Source organism: Stigmatopora nigra, unplaced genomic scaffold (genome assembly GCF_051989575.1).
Source record: "Stigmatopora nigra isolate UIUO_SnigA unplaced genomic scaffold, RoL_Snig_1.1 HiC_scaffold_26, whole genome shotgun sequence".
NCBI classification, from domain to species: domain Eukaryota; kingdom Metazoa; phylum Chordata; class Actinopteri; order Syngnathiformes; family Syngnathidae; genus Stigmatopora; species Stigmatopora nigra.
In genome coordinates this window covers 1236195-1255462 of record NW_027551605.1, presented here as the reverse complement: position 1 = coordinate 1255462, position 19268 = coordinate 1236195, and the positions used below count along the sequence as shown (strand labels likewise).

The 19268-nt window shown below is 39.0% G+C and overlaps 1 protein-coding gene across 3 annotated transcripts in view; it reads right to left on the bottom strand.

Moving 5' to 3' along the window:
- Positions 1-10474, bottom strand: part of enah (ENAH actin regulator) — a 62713-nt gene extending 52239 nt beyond the window's left edge. For 2 of the 3 annotated variants that reach the window (XM_077711421.1, XM_077711424.1), the window contains exon 1: positions 10112-10474. Coding sequence is in view for 1 of the 3 variants with exons in the window: in XM_077711424.1 (XP_077567550.1) it covers positions 10112-10116 (5 nt within the window). In the remaining 2 variants the exon portion in view is untranslated. The remainder of the gene's footprint in view (positions 1-10111) is intronic. The other variant, XM_077711425.1, reaches the window with a different exon arrangement.
- Positions 10475-19268: the final 8794 nt, after the last annotated feature.

The window sequence follows — 19268 nt, the reverse complement described above, 5'->3', positions numbered from 1 at the left end:
ATGGGATTGGCCATTAAGTGACCCATTTCTGTCTTCTGCGCAGATGGCTGCGCATTTGAATTTTTTCCACAGCTCATGTGAAATATTTGTCTGTTTTCTTAAGGGTGGTGCCATTTTGCAACAAATATTACGCTTTTTATGCGGGGCCAGTGCGCATCAATCATGTTACGTTTGGGATTTCGCCTGCTCATTGTGTTTGTACCGGTATGAATAAATGATTTCACCATATCTGTGTTACGTTATAGCAGAATTTCTAAATTAAATATTGACAATGGTATTCTGCCCAATATTATTATTTGGGTTATTACCGTTCTTGTAGTATCTTCTTGTATTATCTTCTTGTATTATCTTCTTGTAGTTAATAAATATTAATGTGGTAGGCAGGTGCGTGCTGTTTTATTATTTATAAAACGGATTTGCTTGCACAGGTGATCTGTGTTAGATTAAAAAAGTCTATAATCTTGGAAATGAGTGAGTGTGATGATCCTTAGAAATATTCAGGCGAAGCGACAATGAGCTGGGCGATAGAACTATAATTATTGTGAAAAAACTTTTGTCACCAATAATAATAAAAACTTTCGATAAAAAGTCAGTAATTTTAAAGTGCAATTACACCACACACCCACCACAGAGAGCGGGGCACTGTTGCCAGAAAACTCTCCAGATCTTAATCCAATTGAGAATTTGTGGTCAATCTACAAGAGGCGGGTGGACAATCAAAAACCCACAATTCTGACAAACTCCAAGCATTGATTTTGCAAGAACGGACGGTCATCAGTCAGAATTTTGTTCGAAAATTGATTGACAGCATGCCTGGCAGAATTGCAAAGGTATTGAAAAAGAAGTACCAACAAATATTGACCTGTTGCATGAAATTCTCAATAAATGTTTTTTTTATGCTTGTGAAATGCTTCTAATTGAACGTCATTATAGCAAGAAACATTTTGGAAACACCAAAAAAAAACTGAAGGATTTACAAACCACTGAGAGTGATGCTTATTTTATTATTAACTTCTCTCAAATTTCAAATTAGACCTAAAGGGCTTTTGACTTTTGATGTTCCACTGTATGTAACATACTGCAACTGTGAAAGGTCCTGTGAAATACTAGAGCAAGTGACTTTAAGATAGCAGAACATATTTCTGACACAAAATATGCGGAAGCTGCTGGAGCCTATTCCAGCTCATGACAGGCACCAGCTGGGGGGGACACCCTAAATCAATGGCCAGCCAATTGCAGGGCACAAGGAGACAGACAACCAACCATTCATCCTCGCGCTAAGCATAGGACTACCGAAAAGGTTTAATTATGGAATTAGATCCTAATTCCTCCTCCTTTCTCAGCTGCCGTCCACTAAAAAAACTCTTAACAAGATGATGTCACTCCCAGAATGGGCTGTTTATTTTTGCAGTCTGCCAGTGTGGTATCAATAGATTTTCTATCCTCTTGTTGCCGTGTGACATTTGTAACATTCTGTCAAAGTTAGAAAGCTGGGAAATGATCAATATTGGTTGTGACACAAAATATGCTAAAAAGATGTGGATAATGGTAAAATAAACCAGATTTGAGTAATAAGTTTGTTTTCTATCAGTTAAATTACTTCTTTTTTGACATGGTTATCATTTTGTAGCACCTTTAACATGTGTTAGGAAAATAATGACTTTTTAAAACATGTACATGGTAAAATAAACCAGATTTGAGTAATAAGTTTGTTTTCTATCAGTTAAATTACTTCTTTTTTGACATGGTTATCATTTTGTAGCACCTTTAAGATGTGTTAGGAAAATAATGACTTTTTCCGCATATTTTGTGTCAGAAATATGTTCTGCTATCTTAAAGTCACTTGCTCTAGTATTTCACAGGACCTTTCACTGTTGCAGTATGTTACATACAGTGGGACATCAATAGTCAAAGCCCTTTAGGTCATGTAATTTGAAATTTGAGAGAATTTAATAATAAAATCAGCATCACTCTCAGGGGTTCGTAAATCCTTCAGTTTTTTTGGGTGTTTCCAAAATGTTTCTTGCTATAATGACGTTCAATTAGAAGCATTTCACAAGCATAAAAAAAGCATTTATTGAGAATTTCATGCAACAGGTCAATATTTGTTGGTACTTCTTTTTCAATACCTTTGCAATTCTGCCAGGCATGCTGTCAATCAATTTTTGAACAAAATTCTGACTGATGACCGTCCATTCTTGCATAATCAATGCTTTTATTGCCTTTTTAATTCAAGGGTGCTTTCAAATTGATTTTAGCCCAAATAAGACATGCGCCACTACACTGTTGCAATGTCGACTAGCACTGTGTATGCATGTTGAATAATTCATTTCAGGTGGCTAAGGGAGCATTTTACAACCAGCTCACGGTAGCTCTTGGTTTATTTGAATTTTCTGCATGGACTTTTTTCATTGCTGATTAATGGAATGGTAAAGAAGAATAAAGTTATAAAATTAGAAACATATATTACGAGTTGTCTTGGATTTGTTTTCAATTTATGTGTTGATGATAATGGTGAGAAAACTGTGGATATTTCCTGTATCTTTTACATTTACAAGGAGAATTGAATTCACTCATCTCAAAAAACCTTCCCTGGTACAATGCTTTCTCTCTGTCCACTGGCAGCTTTTGAGCAACAGCTGTGAAACCATCAGCTGCCAAGTGACCACACTTAAACAGTTGAGAAGGTTTACACACACTTGGGTGTTTGTTATTATTTTCCAAGGTACTCACCCCTTCTGAAGTAAATAACTTTTGTTCTCCACCTAGCTTTACCCTGACAATAAACACTATTTTTGAGAGAAATATAATTATATTTTGACTGCAGTGCAGGGTACAGTAATAGATCTACTTACGAAATTAATAGGTTTCAGAACCTTTTTGAACAATTTGTAAGTAGAGCAGTACTTTATATGTAAATTCTCTTAATTTGTTCCACGATCTTCACACAATTACCAACTAAACCCTTTAAAATTGTTGAAAGTGTCCCAAATTTGTATGAAAGATGTGAGAAACACAAAAATGAGAAAAAAATATCTTAAAATAAATAACAAGCATAGAAAATCTATCCATGTTCAAACGGTAGTCAACAGAAAGAGAGCACACGACACAAAAACACATCTCATAAACACTGGAGCTCATCCCAGCTGCCTTCGGACACGAGGCGGGGTACACAGTGAATTGGTGGCCAGCCAATCTCAGTGCATGCGGAGACGTACAACCATTCACTCTCACACACATACCTAGGGACAATTTAGAGTGTCTAATCAGCCTATCGGGCATGTCTTTGAAATGTGGGAGGAAACCAGAATACCCAGAAAAAACCCACACAGGCCCAGGAAAAACATGCAAACTCCACACAGGTGGACAGATCTTGATTTGAACCCAGAACCCCACTTTAACCACTCACCTACTGGGCCGCCCAACTGTATTCAACTTTACTATTATTGTTTTGAGGTATGATCAGAGTATGTGTTGTACTGACACATGTAACATTTGGCAGCAGATGTCTTTGCCTAGAAGGGACTTGCATGGCAGGCTGTAATGCCTTCTACATGTTAATATCCCAGCCCCTGCCAACCATGCTTTATGTGTTGTTTTATGTTCTTAAGCAAGGTGTATGATAATCCACTCCAAACTAGATGGTATTTGCTTCTTTTCCTATTTATTGAGTTTATCACAGCCAGGGAAATACTCCCAAAAAAGTCAACCTAGTTTGCCTTTTTTCAATGGTTTATTTTGTTATAAATAGAATTTGCCAGCTTAAGCATGTCTGAATCCAGTGTATGAAACACAGCCCCTTTCCGAGGACTGAATTCCTGATTCATGTGCCTTCGAACCTCGTTTGTCACGGATTTCGAACAGGTTGTTCCTTGAATTTTTATTAGGGTGCTCAATGCAGCTTTTTTTCTTGGCCTCTCAAGTGTTCGTGAGTCTTGCTTTCGCACAGCTTGACTACAAATGCCTTGCATATTTTAGGAAAATTATAGAAAGTTGTCAAAGGGAACCATTGTTGGATTGATATTTTTACAAATTTGACATATTTTGAAGATGTTAAGTTGTAAATGTGTGTGTGTGTGTGTGTGTGTGTGCGTGTGTGCGCATGTTTTTGGGATGTGAGAGGAACCCGGAGTACCCGGAGAAAATCCACACAACTCCACACGCTTGTGATCAAACACAGGCCAACATTAATAGTGTTCCCTCGGTTATCGCGGTTAATGGGGACCGGGACCACCCGCGATAAGTGAATTTCCACGAAGTAGGGATTCCCCTTCAAAAATGCTTAACTTGAATTTAATGCCAAAAAAATATATATATATATATATATATATATATATATATATATATATATATATATATATATATATATATATATATATATATATATATATATATATATATATATATATATTTTTTTTTTTTTTTTTTTTTTTTATTGTTTTAAAAAAAAATACCCCCCTGTATACAGTACACCATATAGAATACGGGTAGCGAGTGAAATTCATGTTACAACAAAAAAAACCTGTAAAATATGTTGTTTCAATGTAATATTTGTATTTTTTTTCCCAAAAAATCTGCGAAGCTCTGAGTCCGCGGTAGCTGAACCGCAAAGTAGCGGAGGAACACTGTAGTGCGTTAGTTGCACTTGTTCACTTTCCATACTGGCTGTTGTTGAAAAAACATTGGAGGTGTTTTCCACCTTGATGTTTGAGAGCAATGAGCTCGAGGTTGTCTGGCTTAAGGGTATCCAAGAAATTTGAAGGAGTGAGAGAATTTTTTTTTAACCTGACGCTAAGCCTGGCAACACATTCCAATATATCTCTGAGGAGATAAATGTATCAGAGTACACAAAAGTCCTTCAGTTTGGTGGAGAGAAATTTACGTCTGCAAATCACTTCAGCTGTTGGCCTGGCCTCGGAAAGATTCTCACAATGTGCTTGTATACGTTTGTAACTACCTAGAAGAATTTGCAGAGCACTAGACATATGAGGGAGAAAACGGGTTCCAGAGAGACGAGATGGTTTCAAGACCTACTCTTTCGTAACTTCAGCAATCTGTGAGCTACACAGTGCAAATCAAGGTTGCCCATCGTGCATACACATGCCCACAGTTATTTACCCCTAGGTTGACTCTAGCATGCAATGAAGCTAAAGTTGCAAGCTAGACTACCTCAAGCGACACATTCACCATTTGATGGAAAATGAAAAGTGAAAAGGATAGACCTGAAAATGAAAAATAAGTTAAAATTCAAGTCAGATTTGTACATATTCTAGTGACATTCATTAAGATGTTTTATTCATGTATATGAATCATTCAATTTTATTATGACTAGATCATTTATGGGTAGGAGAAATGTACGTGCTGATGGGAAGTGTTAGAAGTGCAAGAGTACTTCTGATGTTACTCATAGTGGTCCTCAGTGTTCTCAATGAGATTGTCTGTATGCCAAGAAATGAAACATTTAAAGGAACATTTTTTGCAATATCAGTGAACCCCACACCACTTTGTTATCTTCTGTTTTATGATGAATAAGATGGGCAGGTTATTCATTTCATTTGCACCAATACTATCAAACAAAGGACTCTGTGACGACAAACGGCAATAAAAAGTGTTCTTTTTTGTCGGAGTCTCCAAGTGTAAATAAATCAGGCCGCATTGTTACCGGGACAATTTCAAAATAAAATAAGGGATACAGGAATTACATTTATGTTTTGGGGGATTTAGTAACTTGGATCTTTAGTTACAAATATAATTGCATCTTTGCTACAAATCTTTAATATTGCACTCCACCATTAACAGTAAAAAAAAAAAACATTGAATCTAATCTCTTTAAAAGTCCTTTAGGGTAGATGGATTCATAGTGCAAAGCTGAGCACTGACTCAGTCTCCCTTCCCTAATTATAATGATCAAATTGCTTCAGTCATCTCAGCTGTGACACGTACTGAGTGTCATTTTGTTACACTGCGTCAAAAAAGAATGGTTAAAAGATTATGTCAAACAATGAAAGATGTACTTAGTGTGTTCACCCAAAAACATGTAGAAAAATCGAGTTTTGAAAGCCACTGCTGATATCCAATCAAATTGAGAGAACTTCAAAGCCCTGATAAAAAAACTGATGCATTTGCATTTTAAATTGGCCTCAGGCTTGCTACATTAACATATTCTTTAGCTCGGACAGCATTAACGGTCATAGTAGGACAATTCATGAGTTCCGACGCTGCAAGTAAACATGTCTCCGGTTCAGTCATTTATCTGTGGTGTCAACTGTAGCGCCTGGTAGGCATAATGACTGTCCACAGTTGTCAAGGCTTGTTACCATGCCTCGTCGCAGTTCAGTAACCCTGACGATGCCTCTTATCATCCTTCCCCCGATAAGCTGACATCAGCATTAAGTTTAGCTTGACACGTTGCAGACATTTCAACTGAATGACACCGATTTCTTATGCTCATGATTTAGGTGTGACCTCTGTCCAGGTAACATTGAACTTAACATATCACAGAATAGTGATAAGGATGCATTCTGAAGTTTTTCCTGCTGTTAATGGAAATTACAAAGAACTGTGATTCCAAATGCTAAGCAGCAGTGGTTCATGCTTTAGATTTTGGGCAAATGCATCCAAATCACTAGCATTTTGACCCAAGTATTGGAAGCCCTTCTCCTTTGGGGTTTTTGTTATTTTTTTACTGTTTTATTCTGGCTAACACACTATTTTTGCTTGACAATGTCAATTTGATTAAAGTATAGCAATGAAAATAAGTTGTACTTGAATTAAATGTCACCCTTAAATAAATACTAAATATCACAACTCACAAACTTCTCTGATCTTGTGATTTTACACATGAAAAACAAATGTAACCCTAAAACCTGTAAAAGTTATAATGTCAAATTAAGAAAGCAATGACAAAACAAGTTTCAACAACAAATGACTAAAAGTGTAAATTGTGTAACCAGTGTGCTAGTGTCACTACTTTCTGTTTCACCACCTCCCATGCCAACACCATGGCAGTCAAGTTTGCTGACTATTGAGCCAATAATCCTCTAGTTTCTCTGACCTTAAGGTCCTTTTTTACTTTAAACCACTCCTAACCTTCTACAAGTGTATACAGTGTTCCCTCGGTTATCGCGGTTAATGGGGACCGGGACCACCCGCGATAAGTGAATTTCCGCTAAGTAGGGATTCCCCTTCAAAAATGCTTCATTTGAATTTAATTCCAAAAGAATTTTTTATTTTTTTATTTTTTTTATTTTTTTTAAAGTAGCCCCCTGTATACAGTACACCATATAAAATACGGGTAGAGAGAGTGAAATTCATGTTATAACAAAATAAACTGTAAAATATGTTTCTTCAATGTAATATTTGTATTTTTTTTTCTTCAAAAAAAAATCCGCGAAGCTCTGAGTCCGCGGTTGCTGAACCGCGAAGGAGCGGGGGAACACTGTAACATGAATCATCTGCTCAGACGGCCAACCAATTGCTATAATTGCTAAACAAAAAATAATCACCATTTTTTATAAGTATACAAATGCTGTTGTCAAAAAACTGCTAATTGACAATAAATCTTTAAAAAACATTCATGTCAATTCACAATTTCTTGCCTGCACTCTGCCATTTTGAAAAGTAAAACGTCGACTCATCTCAGAAACTAGAGTATCAAAATAAAATCCTAGCTCGTCCAGGAAAAAAATTGACATGAGGCAGAGTGGGAATCTACCCTAATTACATGTAGTATACGCTCATGACCGACTTCGTTAATTAGACGAGAATTTTAATTGGTATTTTTACAGTATTTTGCCAATTTGGCATTTTGCAGGAGTGATGTAGCAATTGATTTGGAAGATTGAATTCCTTTACTGTTCAGATCTATCAGTACAATAATGACAAAAAACAATAACAAAAGAACTGTGTGTCATACTCAGTAAGTGTCAGAGAGGAGCCTGAATTCTGAAGTAGAAGCAGAGAGCGTTTATACAAATGTTAAGTAGGGCCACGCTGTCCATCTGCCACTCAGTGTCCTGCATGAGTCAGCTGTGAGCAGCTGGGACTGCCATTCATACAAAGAGACACATGTTACACACCAGATATAGACACACAAAAATACCACCCTTCTGGATAAAGATCTGTCCCTCTGGAAAACAATAAAAAAAAAAAACATTAATCATGTTTACAAGCCAATTCTTTTCTGCAGTAATCACTTTTTCCATAATGTCAGCAGAATAATTTCAAAAGATAAACATTTTGTCATGCCTTATAAATTATGACATTGTAATGATAAGAAGAGCATTGAAACCATCACAAGAAGAAAAGAAAGGAAAGTTGTTTTAATCTTAAAACGCACAGCACACTGTTCTTTAGCAACAACTAAAGCTTTTGTTCACTTCACTTTGGCCTACAGCTGGATTCAATTAAGGCCTTTCTTTAACCCCAAAAAGAAGACCACTCATCTATTCTACATGTCTCCCTTTTATTTACCACAGATTCACTATCACTTTTCTCCCAGATAAAAATAAATCAGAACTGTATGTTTTTCACTGAAGTTGTTAGGGAATGAAACAAAATGGAGAAGATGCATTCATGCAGCTGGGGGATCATTGTTGGCTGTTCAAAAGACAGCCTGCATTATGTTCTTTAGTGTTCTTGGGGAAACAGTGCAGTTACACAACATACCATATTTTCTCGCATATAGGCCATATTTGTAACTTAAAAAAATGATGACTGAATCAAGGGTATGTCTTATAGGTGCATAAGACTTGCAGTGTTGCTATAATCTTTTTCACCAGTAAATGTCGGAAAATTAACATTTACTATTAGGATGAATTAGTAACTTCCTTATGATATTGAGTCTAACAATGTGTTTTTCATTCATACAATAGCTCAGAATTACCACATGCGATGATTTTGCTCAAATTTTTTCCTTCCAAGTAACACATTTGTACTCCCTATTAAAGAATCGAACATGGAGGTGAAAATTGTGAATCAGGGGGTGGCTTATAAGCGAGAAATTGTAAAATTCTACGATTTTAAGGCATTTTAAAGGGTGCGACTTATACATGGGGCGGCTTATGTACGAGAAATTGTAAAATTCTACAATTTTAAGGCCATTTTAAGGGTGCGGCTTATACATGGGGCGGGTTACATGCGAGAAAATATGGTGATCTCTCTCATCTCATCTCATTTTCTCAACTGCTTTATTCTCAGGAAGCTCGCGGGGATGCTGGAGTCTATCCCTGCTGACTTCAGGGCAGAAGCTGGGGACACCCTGAATTGGTGGCAAGCCAATCACAGAGCACAAGGAGACAAACAACCATTAATGCTCACACATATGGACAATTACCACTCAGCCTACCATGCATGTCTTTGTAATGTGGGAGAAAACCGGAGCACCCCGAGGAAACCCACACAGGCAACATATGGTAATTTTGCCTCAAAATGAACAACTGATGTCATGTATGAGTGAGAATGCCACTTGCAACTGAGTGTTAGAATGTCGTTTTTGAAAGATGAACCCAGTTGAAGCTACCTACTGTCATTTTGGCCAAAAGCAGAAATTCATAGAATGATGTCGACGTTTTTTTCCACGTGTGTACATGTTTTTGACATCCCACGATCACTAAGTGAACATTTTCCCCTCGAAATGCACATGTTGTCTGGTCCACAAGAAAATGGGATGATGAACTTTCATTGCATTTGACTGACCGTGTGTATCCGTGTTGTGAAGGGATGTCTACTGTTGCATCAAATAAAGATTTATACCCAGCACCCCATCATAATCCCTCCAATGTTGTGTGGGAGTAGCAGCAGAAAACAGCACACACGCCATTCCAAACCCCCTCGTTCCAAAATGCTGCACAAGCAAGTTACCATTCGACATTGCAGTCTGCATTTTAAAAGATGACGATTTTTTTATAACCAGCTTCTTGATAACAGCATATTCGCCATGTCATTGTGTGCATATTCTGGAATACCAATTACCATAGTTTGGCGAGCATTAAAGCGCTGGACACGTTTAGCTAGTATCTTGCGCTTAAAAAATGCTGCTCACAACTTCCATCATGTTGACCATCGGCACCCATTTTGTCGTTAAATGGAATACAAACTATATTTTTTTTACCTCATGATGTAAGTGTTGTCACGTCGAATATTGAACAGTCGGGTTTAGAGTTCGATGAAATATGTATGACTTGGTCGGTAGTTTTCCCAAAAAGTTGACGGTTTCGGGGCTACAAGGCGAAGAAGGGAATGAGACGAGCGGTGTGCCAGCACCTTTCAGTTTGGAGACGAGTTGATGAAAGTACCCAAAAAAATAAATAAAATAAAAAAGAAATGTGAAACCTTTAGCGGACAAATCCTACATGGTCTAGTCGTGCATTGCTGCTCCACTTGAGGTGACGGCTCACTGGAAGTAAGGGGGGTCGCAGTTCTTGGGGTCTGGTGACGTACTTAGTGTGATGTGATGCAGCGCCGAGCCGCTCGAATCCAGACAGTTGAGCGGATTCTGTAACAAGTGTTGCGTTCAAATACCTCCCGTACAATTGAAAATAATTATGCACCTTAAATCTTTCTCTCATTTCATCTGATTTTCTGAACCGCTTTATCCTCACGGGTCGCAGGGGGTGCTGGAGCCTATCCCAGCTGACTTCAGACCAGAGGCGGCAGAATGTGTGGCCAGCCAATTGGAGGGTACACAGAGACAAACAACCATTCACACTCACACTAATAAAGTCATACCTTGAGATACGAGATACGAGCTTAATGTGTTCCGGGACCGAGCTCGTATGTCGATTTACTCGTATTTTAAATAAATGTTTCCCAAAAAGAATGAACTAAATACAAATTTATTTGATCCCACTTTCTAAAAAAACACCAAAATACAGGATATTACAATGGAAAAACATTTTTTATTGGTTGTAATTAACCATTTACTAATAGAGTATAATAAATAGTGGTTATCATGTTTAATAATAAAATGAAACATTACAACGCGGAGATCGTGGTTGGAAAAGAGAGAGAGAGAGAGAGAGAGAGAGAGAGAGAGAGAGAGAGAGAGAGAGAGAGAGAGAGAGAGAGAGAGAGAGAGAGAGAGAGAGAGAGAGAGAGAGAGAGAGAGAGAGGGAGAGAGAGAGAGAAAGAGAGAGATAGAGAGAGAGACTTGACGAATGCACTCGTAACATAACATTCATCTTCCATACCGCCCATCTTCGAAAGGGTTGCGGGCGTTGCTGGAACCTAACTGTCAGGTTTAGAACCATATACATTCAATAATTCGGATCAGAGGTAGCACACGCAGAGTCGGCTTGATGAGATTTTCAAAGACATCAGCTGAGGGAGGGGTCGGGAGGTGCCAGCGCTTGGAGACGAGTCCATCTCCTTGCCTGACCACTTCCAATCCCCTACCGACCTCCAACAGAGTAGCCCCTTTTATTAACAAAGGGTCATGTGACCTAGGTACAAACTTAAGGCGGGACGAAGTGACACAGAGAAATGGGCGTGTCTTAGTAAATGACTTGCCCCTAACTCATAGGTGTTATGAAGGAAACTTACCACTAGTCTCTGCAAAATTCTATCCAAGTGACTATACAGCATAAAAGTAGTAAAGAATACATTCTATACTTCACATTTCCCCCCTATAGTTACTTTGAAAGAATTTTCATGAAATACATAAATTTATATCCCTCCTATCCAGATTCTAGAATACAAATATCATCAGCATTATTTATCAAGGGGTATGGAAAACAATAAAATCACTTGTCAAGGCAGAGGCAAAAACTTGAGGTAATTTTAGGGTTATCCGAGAAAAATCCGTCTGCGTCCCTCTTTATGAGCGGACACAGTTTTTAAGTCAAAACAAGTACAATAACCGGAAGCACTCGACATACCGAGACTCGTCCCACTTTGAAAGAGTGGAAGAATCTCCATTATGATTTGCCACGCGGTTATACTGTATGTCATTGTAAGTTACCAGCATGTGCTAGATAGTATTTGGAATCATAACTTTCATACATAGAAAATACAGAACCGTAACAAAATCGCAAATGAGGAAGTTGCAAATTTAAACACAATCGAAAAACCACGACCCGTGTTGGCCAAGCTTCAGCTATAGCCCGAGTCATGTATTGGTTTCATCTGGGATGAAGGTGCAGCAGTGTTCTCCCATCATGGCACACGCATCTCCATCATTGGCTCCATCTTCCTGCAACTCCATTTCCCTTAGGGTTTTTAAATCATCGGCTATACCCTGTAGGGCCAGGATCAGTTTGGTTAATCCACACTCGTGTAACAGTTCAATGTCTTTACATAACTTTACCCACTCGGATTTGGCAAAGTTGCGTCAGTATGATTTTCTGGGGTGGTTGGACTACTTGTAGTCACGACGGAACACCACCACCCCAGATTGAATCATGTGGTTTGAATTGCACTGATTTTGGTCTCTTATCGCTTACTGTTATGTTCATTACCCTTAAAAGGAATGCATCTCATCTGCCTCACTGCAGATTTAAGCGCGACGTCTAGACCCAGTGAATTCAGGATGTCAGGATACCACACATCTTCTTCATAGTAGTTCTCCAGATTGTTCTTTTCATACCAATTCACTCTCCTCTGTGATAGGAGTATGTCACCATCTTGTTTTCCAACTCGAGTCTCAGTGGGCGGGGCGTTCAGACACGCCCAGGCAGTCACTGACAGTACAGTCACTGTGATGTGAGTGGCAACAGCTTTCACTGTGGCCTATATGTAGAGGTGCAAAGTCTATGGAAGCTCAAGGTTAAGTGAGGGGTGCTCGTGGCAGGTGAGTAGACTGATGAGTTTTTTACGGACAAGGGTTTTGATACCGTCCAACTTCCAGTCTACTCAGAGTCACCTGTGTCTCGAACCACTTTGACCTGAGATTGGTGAATCTACGTATACCTCTCAGCAATCTTTGCAGCAGTGGAGGTTGGTGAGTTGGGCCACGAATGGGTCTTCCCATCATGGAGAGAACCAGGACTTCCTATTTATGACTCGGATCAGCATCCAGTCACCTGGCTTCATCACCTCCTGCAAAGTAGGCAAAAGGGAATCACGGCAGCTTGCCTGTTCTTTGGACAAGTTTCTCCAGACATGTTACCATCCATTCTGTGATTAGGTCTGCCTTGCCCTTAGCCTTTTGTCATGTTTCACCTTCCCATAGAGGATGTTGAAATGGTCTTCCATGAACATTTGTTTGCTCTACCAGTCCCACACTCTTTGGACGTTGTCCTCGTTTGGGCCTGAGGTTACCTTGCACACCATGACTGCAACAAATCAAACACCAAAAAATTAAAAGTAGGTATTTAGACCTCTGGGACATGGAACACACACTGTACCATGTCCGTCATCCCCCCTGTTGAGACATGGTTCAATCCATGGCTCAATTTTGGAATAATTTTTGGGAGGCACGCTAGGCCTTTAGCTGTGTACAGGTCTTCTGCAGACTGTTCTGTGTTCTTTCTGTATAGATGCATCTCTACCTTATGTGATGCAATGTTTTGCCTATCAATTAATACTGTTTTTGACTCAGTTTTTGTTGTTGTGAATACTGTGCAGTAAGTGTTTGCGCTGCTGCTTTAGCTGCTGTCGTCTTCAGCGCGTGCTCAACACCTGCATACGGCCACTTGGTCAGGCTTAATTCTCTAATGGACAAAAATCACAACAATCTTACTTAATCAATCACTTTGCTTGCGAAAATCTAAATGTCTTATCACTCAAAAATAGATATACTAGCTGTTATTCTATTTTGATCACTGCTTCCATGTTAACATCAAAAACTATATTTGATTTTTCCTTTCTTGCAATTACACAAATTAACTAATCATGCTAAAAATAGGAAAAATACATAGAGCAAACCAGGCTGCCTTCTCCTCAGGAAAACAGCTTTCCCGCTCTCTGCAACAGTTACATTCACATCAATTAATATCCAGAAACAAATGTAAACATTTATAATTCTGAAAAGAATTGAACCCACTAAACTGTAACCACCCCTTGTTTATCAGGGTTAAAATTTTCTAGCATAATTGTCCTTTGGAGCAATTAAAATTCATTACTTATAAATTGCATACTAATCAAGTCCCAATTCAATTAACAATGTGTATCGTGTTGCATATTAAACTCAGTTGTTTGAAATTCAAAATATCCCAAACTAGTAGTCTTTTTTATCAAATGTAACATTCCATTGTCTTTGGAGTTTGCCAATCATCTCCTTTAAAACTTTCTTAATCATCATTTTCCAATAGTCTGGCATAAAATCAAAATTTAGTTACATATCTATCCATTGTAGTCTCTCTTTTCTCTCTAATTGTTTACTTTAAAAATCTGTAAGAAGGTTTGTTCTCAATTGAAACGCTTTCACTTTTTATGGAGACAATAAAACCAATATAAAAGTTCCTTATGGTTTATGGCATTGCTCCTCGAGCAATAATCTTTCCAATCAATATTGGATGCTTTCCATTACGTCTGATCGCGTCAATAAGCTTATCTTACCTGTCTCCTCAAACGTTTCAACTGAGAGAACCTCCTTACAGTGCAAAGATGGATCTGCATCCTCCGCTATTTTCATGTCTGCTGTTTGGTCAGCAACAGTTGTACGGACGTTCTCATTTTGGGTTGCTCGTGCGTCTTCTCCATGTTTCCTGTTGAAAAACACAGTCTTCTCCTGCTAACTCAAAATTAGTGCGTTTCTTTAAAGTTTTTCTTTTACACAGATAGCCAGATTAGACTCATCATTCAGCTCCAATCGTGTAGTGAATAATGGCGTTTGGTATGGTAACGAAATTCTGAAACATTTTGTCAATTCAGTCAATTAATCCGTTAACACAATTTGGATTCCATTATCCCTAGAAATCAATGGTACTTTGGAATTTCATATGATCCACTTTTTGTTTTTCTCAGTGCTTCAAAATTTCGCATTGCAGATTTGTTCCTCCAATCCAATGCATTATCATCAAAAAAATTCTTTGGACTAAACAATTTTCCTTGATTTTTCATCGCCATCCAAAAAGGCTTATTGGCGATTTCAGAAATTGATTTCAAATTTCCAATCCTTCGCTGCCATCCTTGAAAAGGGCTTATTGGCGATTTCAGAAATTGATTTCAAATTTCCAATCCTTCGCTGCCATCCTTGAAAAGGGCTTATTGGCAGTTTCAGAAATTGATTCCAATTTGCTAAATCATTTTCCACCTTGATATCTAAGGGATCAATTATATCTTGGTGGTTGGCCAATCAAAAACACAAAAACACAAAAAGACAAACAACCATTCACGCTCACACGCATTCTTAATCAGACATCAGTGGTCTGCAATTTTTTTTTCACTAGTGGAGAGCGCCATCCCTGAAAAGGGCTTATTGGCAGCTAACCACCTTTTGCTGTCCTATCAGCACTAATCGATCTCAAAAGAACTAGGTTAATAGTCATTAATATGACTCACACTAAAGCATATTTCATCTAGTGATGGAAAAACAATGAATTATATTTCGTGCACTAAACATGATTCATCTTATTCCATCCTATAGAAATCATGCTTATCCTAAATTAATTATTTTATCTAAACTTGTCAGGTACAATTTAATAATTTGGATCAATGCCATTTCTGCATTGTAAACTTCTCGTTTGATATCATTAATGATTTGGATCAATGCCATTTCTGCATTGTCTTCATTTAATAATTTGGATGATTCTTAATACTTAAATCTAAATCACAAATCACTCTCATATTGCTAAATTAGCTATGAGGATAGCTAAATTGCACTAGCGGAATCCCTATTGAATTCCTATCCGCTCCAAGAAGACGGTTATATTTAAAATAAGAGCCATTTTCTGGGCTCACTATTACCATAATTAAAATTGAGGAAAAATAACCTTTCACTAAGAATTTCCTTATATAAATTTCAGTGTTTAATAAAGGACCCATAATTTGTGACTAATATATCATAACATTATCAACTATCTGTCTCTCTCTCTCTACATCTCTCTGTCTCTATCTTTCTCTCTGTTAACTTTCTCTCTCTACCTGTCTCTCTCAGTCCCCCACCCCTCGCTGTTTGTGAAGGGGGTGGGGGCCTGGGCTGGTGGGGGCTCTCTCTCCCTATGGCCCCACCGTGGGGTGCTTTGAGAGCATTGTGCAATCTATTGAGGAGGCCACCCCCCTCTTTTTGCGTCGGAGTTGGTTGAGTTGGCCCATCCTCCGTCTCGTTGCGTCGGGGGAGTGTGAACTGCTGGAGAATGACCATTTGCTACGCTCTTCTTTGTTTTAGCGGCTCTTTTTTGGTCGGCCATCTTCTCCCTGCCATGTGCTCATCCTTTGGTCGGCCATCTTCTCCCTGCCATGTGCTCATCCTTTCTTCTACCCCCGCTCGCATCTCTTCTTTTGTTCTAGGGACGCCCCGTCTCAATTTATTATCTCTTAAATACTTGTCTAAGCTTATTTATTCGCCTAAGTAGCTTTTTTCCTTTGTTTACAGCTTTTTTTTACTTCTAAATTCCTTTGAATAGTTTGCAAAGGTTCCACTAACAATTTCCCCAAACCATGTGCTTTGTTCTCTCTGTGTCTCTGCATCTGGATATTCTTTACTATTTTGCAAGGCCTGCGTGCGTCACGGCGTATTTCCGGTTTTATTAAATCTCTACTTTTTATTTAGCGCTTTTTACTCATCGAGTGCATTATTTTTGGAAGGTTTCCCTTATTTTGAACAATCTGTGAAATCCTTTTAACACAGGGGGAACCTTACTCCCGCCTTAGGCTAAACGCCACGTCACCGACGCGCCTCATGGAAACACTTAGTTGCCGACTAAGCATTCATCCGTTGCATACCTTACGTTTCTATTTCAATTTTAACGACATACGTAATCCTCACATGTATGCATCCCTTATCTCCCACTATTGGAGCGTTTTTCCACGACTCGTTCGAATGGAAAAACGGGATTTCACCAGCCTTGTTATATATAAATTTTAAATGCACTTACCGTCTCCTGTGCGTGCATCCTCTTTCCGGCCGGGTTCCTTCTTCAAACGGGCCGCGATCGACCGAAATGCCCCCTCTTTCAAAGTAAGAGGGCTGACGTCAGTAATTCTTGGCCTTCAGTCCACCGCGGTCCGAGAAATTCAGAAATGAATTCCCGGGTTTCGGCACCAGAAAATGTCAGGTTTAGAACCATATACATTCAATAATTCGGATCAGAGGTAGCACACGCAGAGTCGGCTTGATGAGATTTTCAAAGACATCAGCTGAGGGAGGGGTCGGGAGGTGCCAGCGCTTGGAGACGAGTCCATCTCCTTGCCTGACCACTTCCAATCCCCTACCGACCTCCAACAGAGTAGCCCCTTTTATTAACAAAGGGTCATGTGACCTAGGTACAAACTTAAGGCGGGACGAAGTGACACAGAGAAATGGGCGTGTCTTAGTAAATGACTTGCCCCTAACTCATAGGTGTTATGAAGGAAACTTACCACTAGTCTCTGCAAAATTCTATCCAAGTGACTATACAGCATAAAAGTAGTAAAGAATACATTCTATACTTCACACTAACCCAGCTGTATTCGGGCGAAAGGCAGACTACACCCTAGACTGGTCGCCAGTCAGTCAGTCGAAGGGCACACAGAGAGACGAACGACCATCCGCACCCCCAGTCATACAGCCACAAGTGGGAATCGAGTCGACGCCTGCCCACACCGAATTCAGGTGAGTGTACCTGTACACCACGAGGTGGCTGTAACATAACATTAACTTTAGATTTAACTTAAATGAACTTAGATTCCTATACACACACTTTTAAAACAGTTTAAATTTTACGTTACATTCAATTTAAACCTTCTTGTGCAATAACCAAAGCAAAGAGTTTGTTGTATTCCACCGCGGTTTTTGAGGCGAACTTCCTGTTTCTCCATACGTATTGGCAAGCCAGCACTCATGGTTTTGGATTATTTCGTGTTAAATATCGATTGTCATCATACGACTTTTCTTCGCACTACCCTTCATTGCACCCGCTTGCTTTGGACCCATTTTGGTTCCCTTAATTCTGCACTGACAAATTCAAGAAAAATGTTCCGCCCAGTGCTCGTAGAGCTCTTTACACGAAGAAGATGCAGCAAGAAAGACATCATAAGCAGCCTCTCGCGTCTCTTATGCTTGTATCTCAAAATTGGTCTCGTATCTGAAGGCAAATATTCGCCCGGAATTACTCGAAATACTCGTATCTCAAATTCCTCGTATCTCGGGGCACTTGTATTTAAGGGGACCTAAGGGGAATTTAGAGTCTCCAATCAGCCTACCATGTATGTCTTTGGAATGTGGGAAGAAACCGGAGTACCCGGAAAAAACCCACACAAGCCAGGGAAAAACACAGGTGGACCGACCTAAATCTTCGGACAGCGAATTGCAGGGCCTCGAAGAGACGCTCACACTCCATTGCTGGATGAATTACTAACTTTCTTATGATATTGACCATAATTATGTGCTTTTTATTCATCTTTTTATTTTCTTACTAATGTACTAATTTTAAAGAAATATTTTTCTTTTCTGCGTGTCGTTGATTGCTTGTCAAATGTGTACCCGGGATTTCACGCCCAGGTGTGTGTTTTAGATTTCCTACTGCACATTAACACAGCATGTGACGCATTTGTTACACGTAGCACGTCCCGGTTGCCCCTGACAACTAAACTGAGGCGCTCTCGCTGGAACTGAATGTGGAGAGAACACGAAATGATTAATGGAGTACTTTTAAGATTAAAAATTTGAAGAAAAAAAACAGGACTGTAAACATTTATAATCAATCAATATAATGTCAGTATCCAGATTGAGGCTGAGGTAGGGAACAAAGGATTACCTTCAAAGTGCAATGTAAAAGCTTCTAAACGTTTTAAGTGGTGTATTTTTGTTTTTATTTTCAATGACTACATCCATTGTTTTGTAAAAAAATATTTCGTATCTTTTTTTGTCAAATAAATACTGAACATTTAGAACTTGTGACACAAACGTGCAATACAAAAGTTTTTCTCATCTCATCTCGTTTTCTGAACCGCTTTAAACTCATTGAGTCGCGGGGAGTGCTGGAGCCTATCCCAGCTGACTTCGGGCCAGGGGAAACCTGAATCGGATGAGATGTATTTATTGAGAGGTGAGGGATCAAACAAAAAATGACTCAGAAGACCTTTTATGAAAAGTTTTTTATAAGTAAACAACAACAGCATGGAGGTAGGGGACGATGGCGAGCACCTGTTGGTTGGCCCTGCACCTATGGGGCCCAGCTTGGGACATC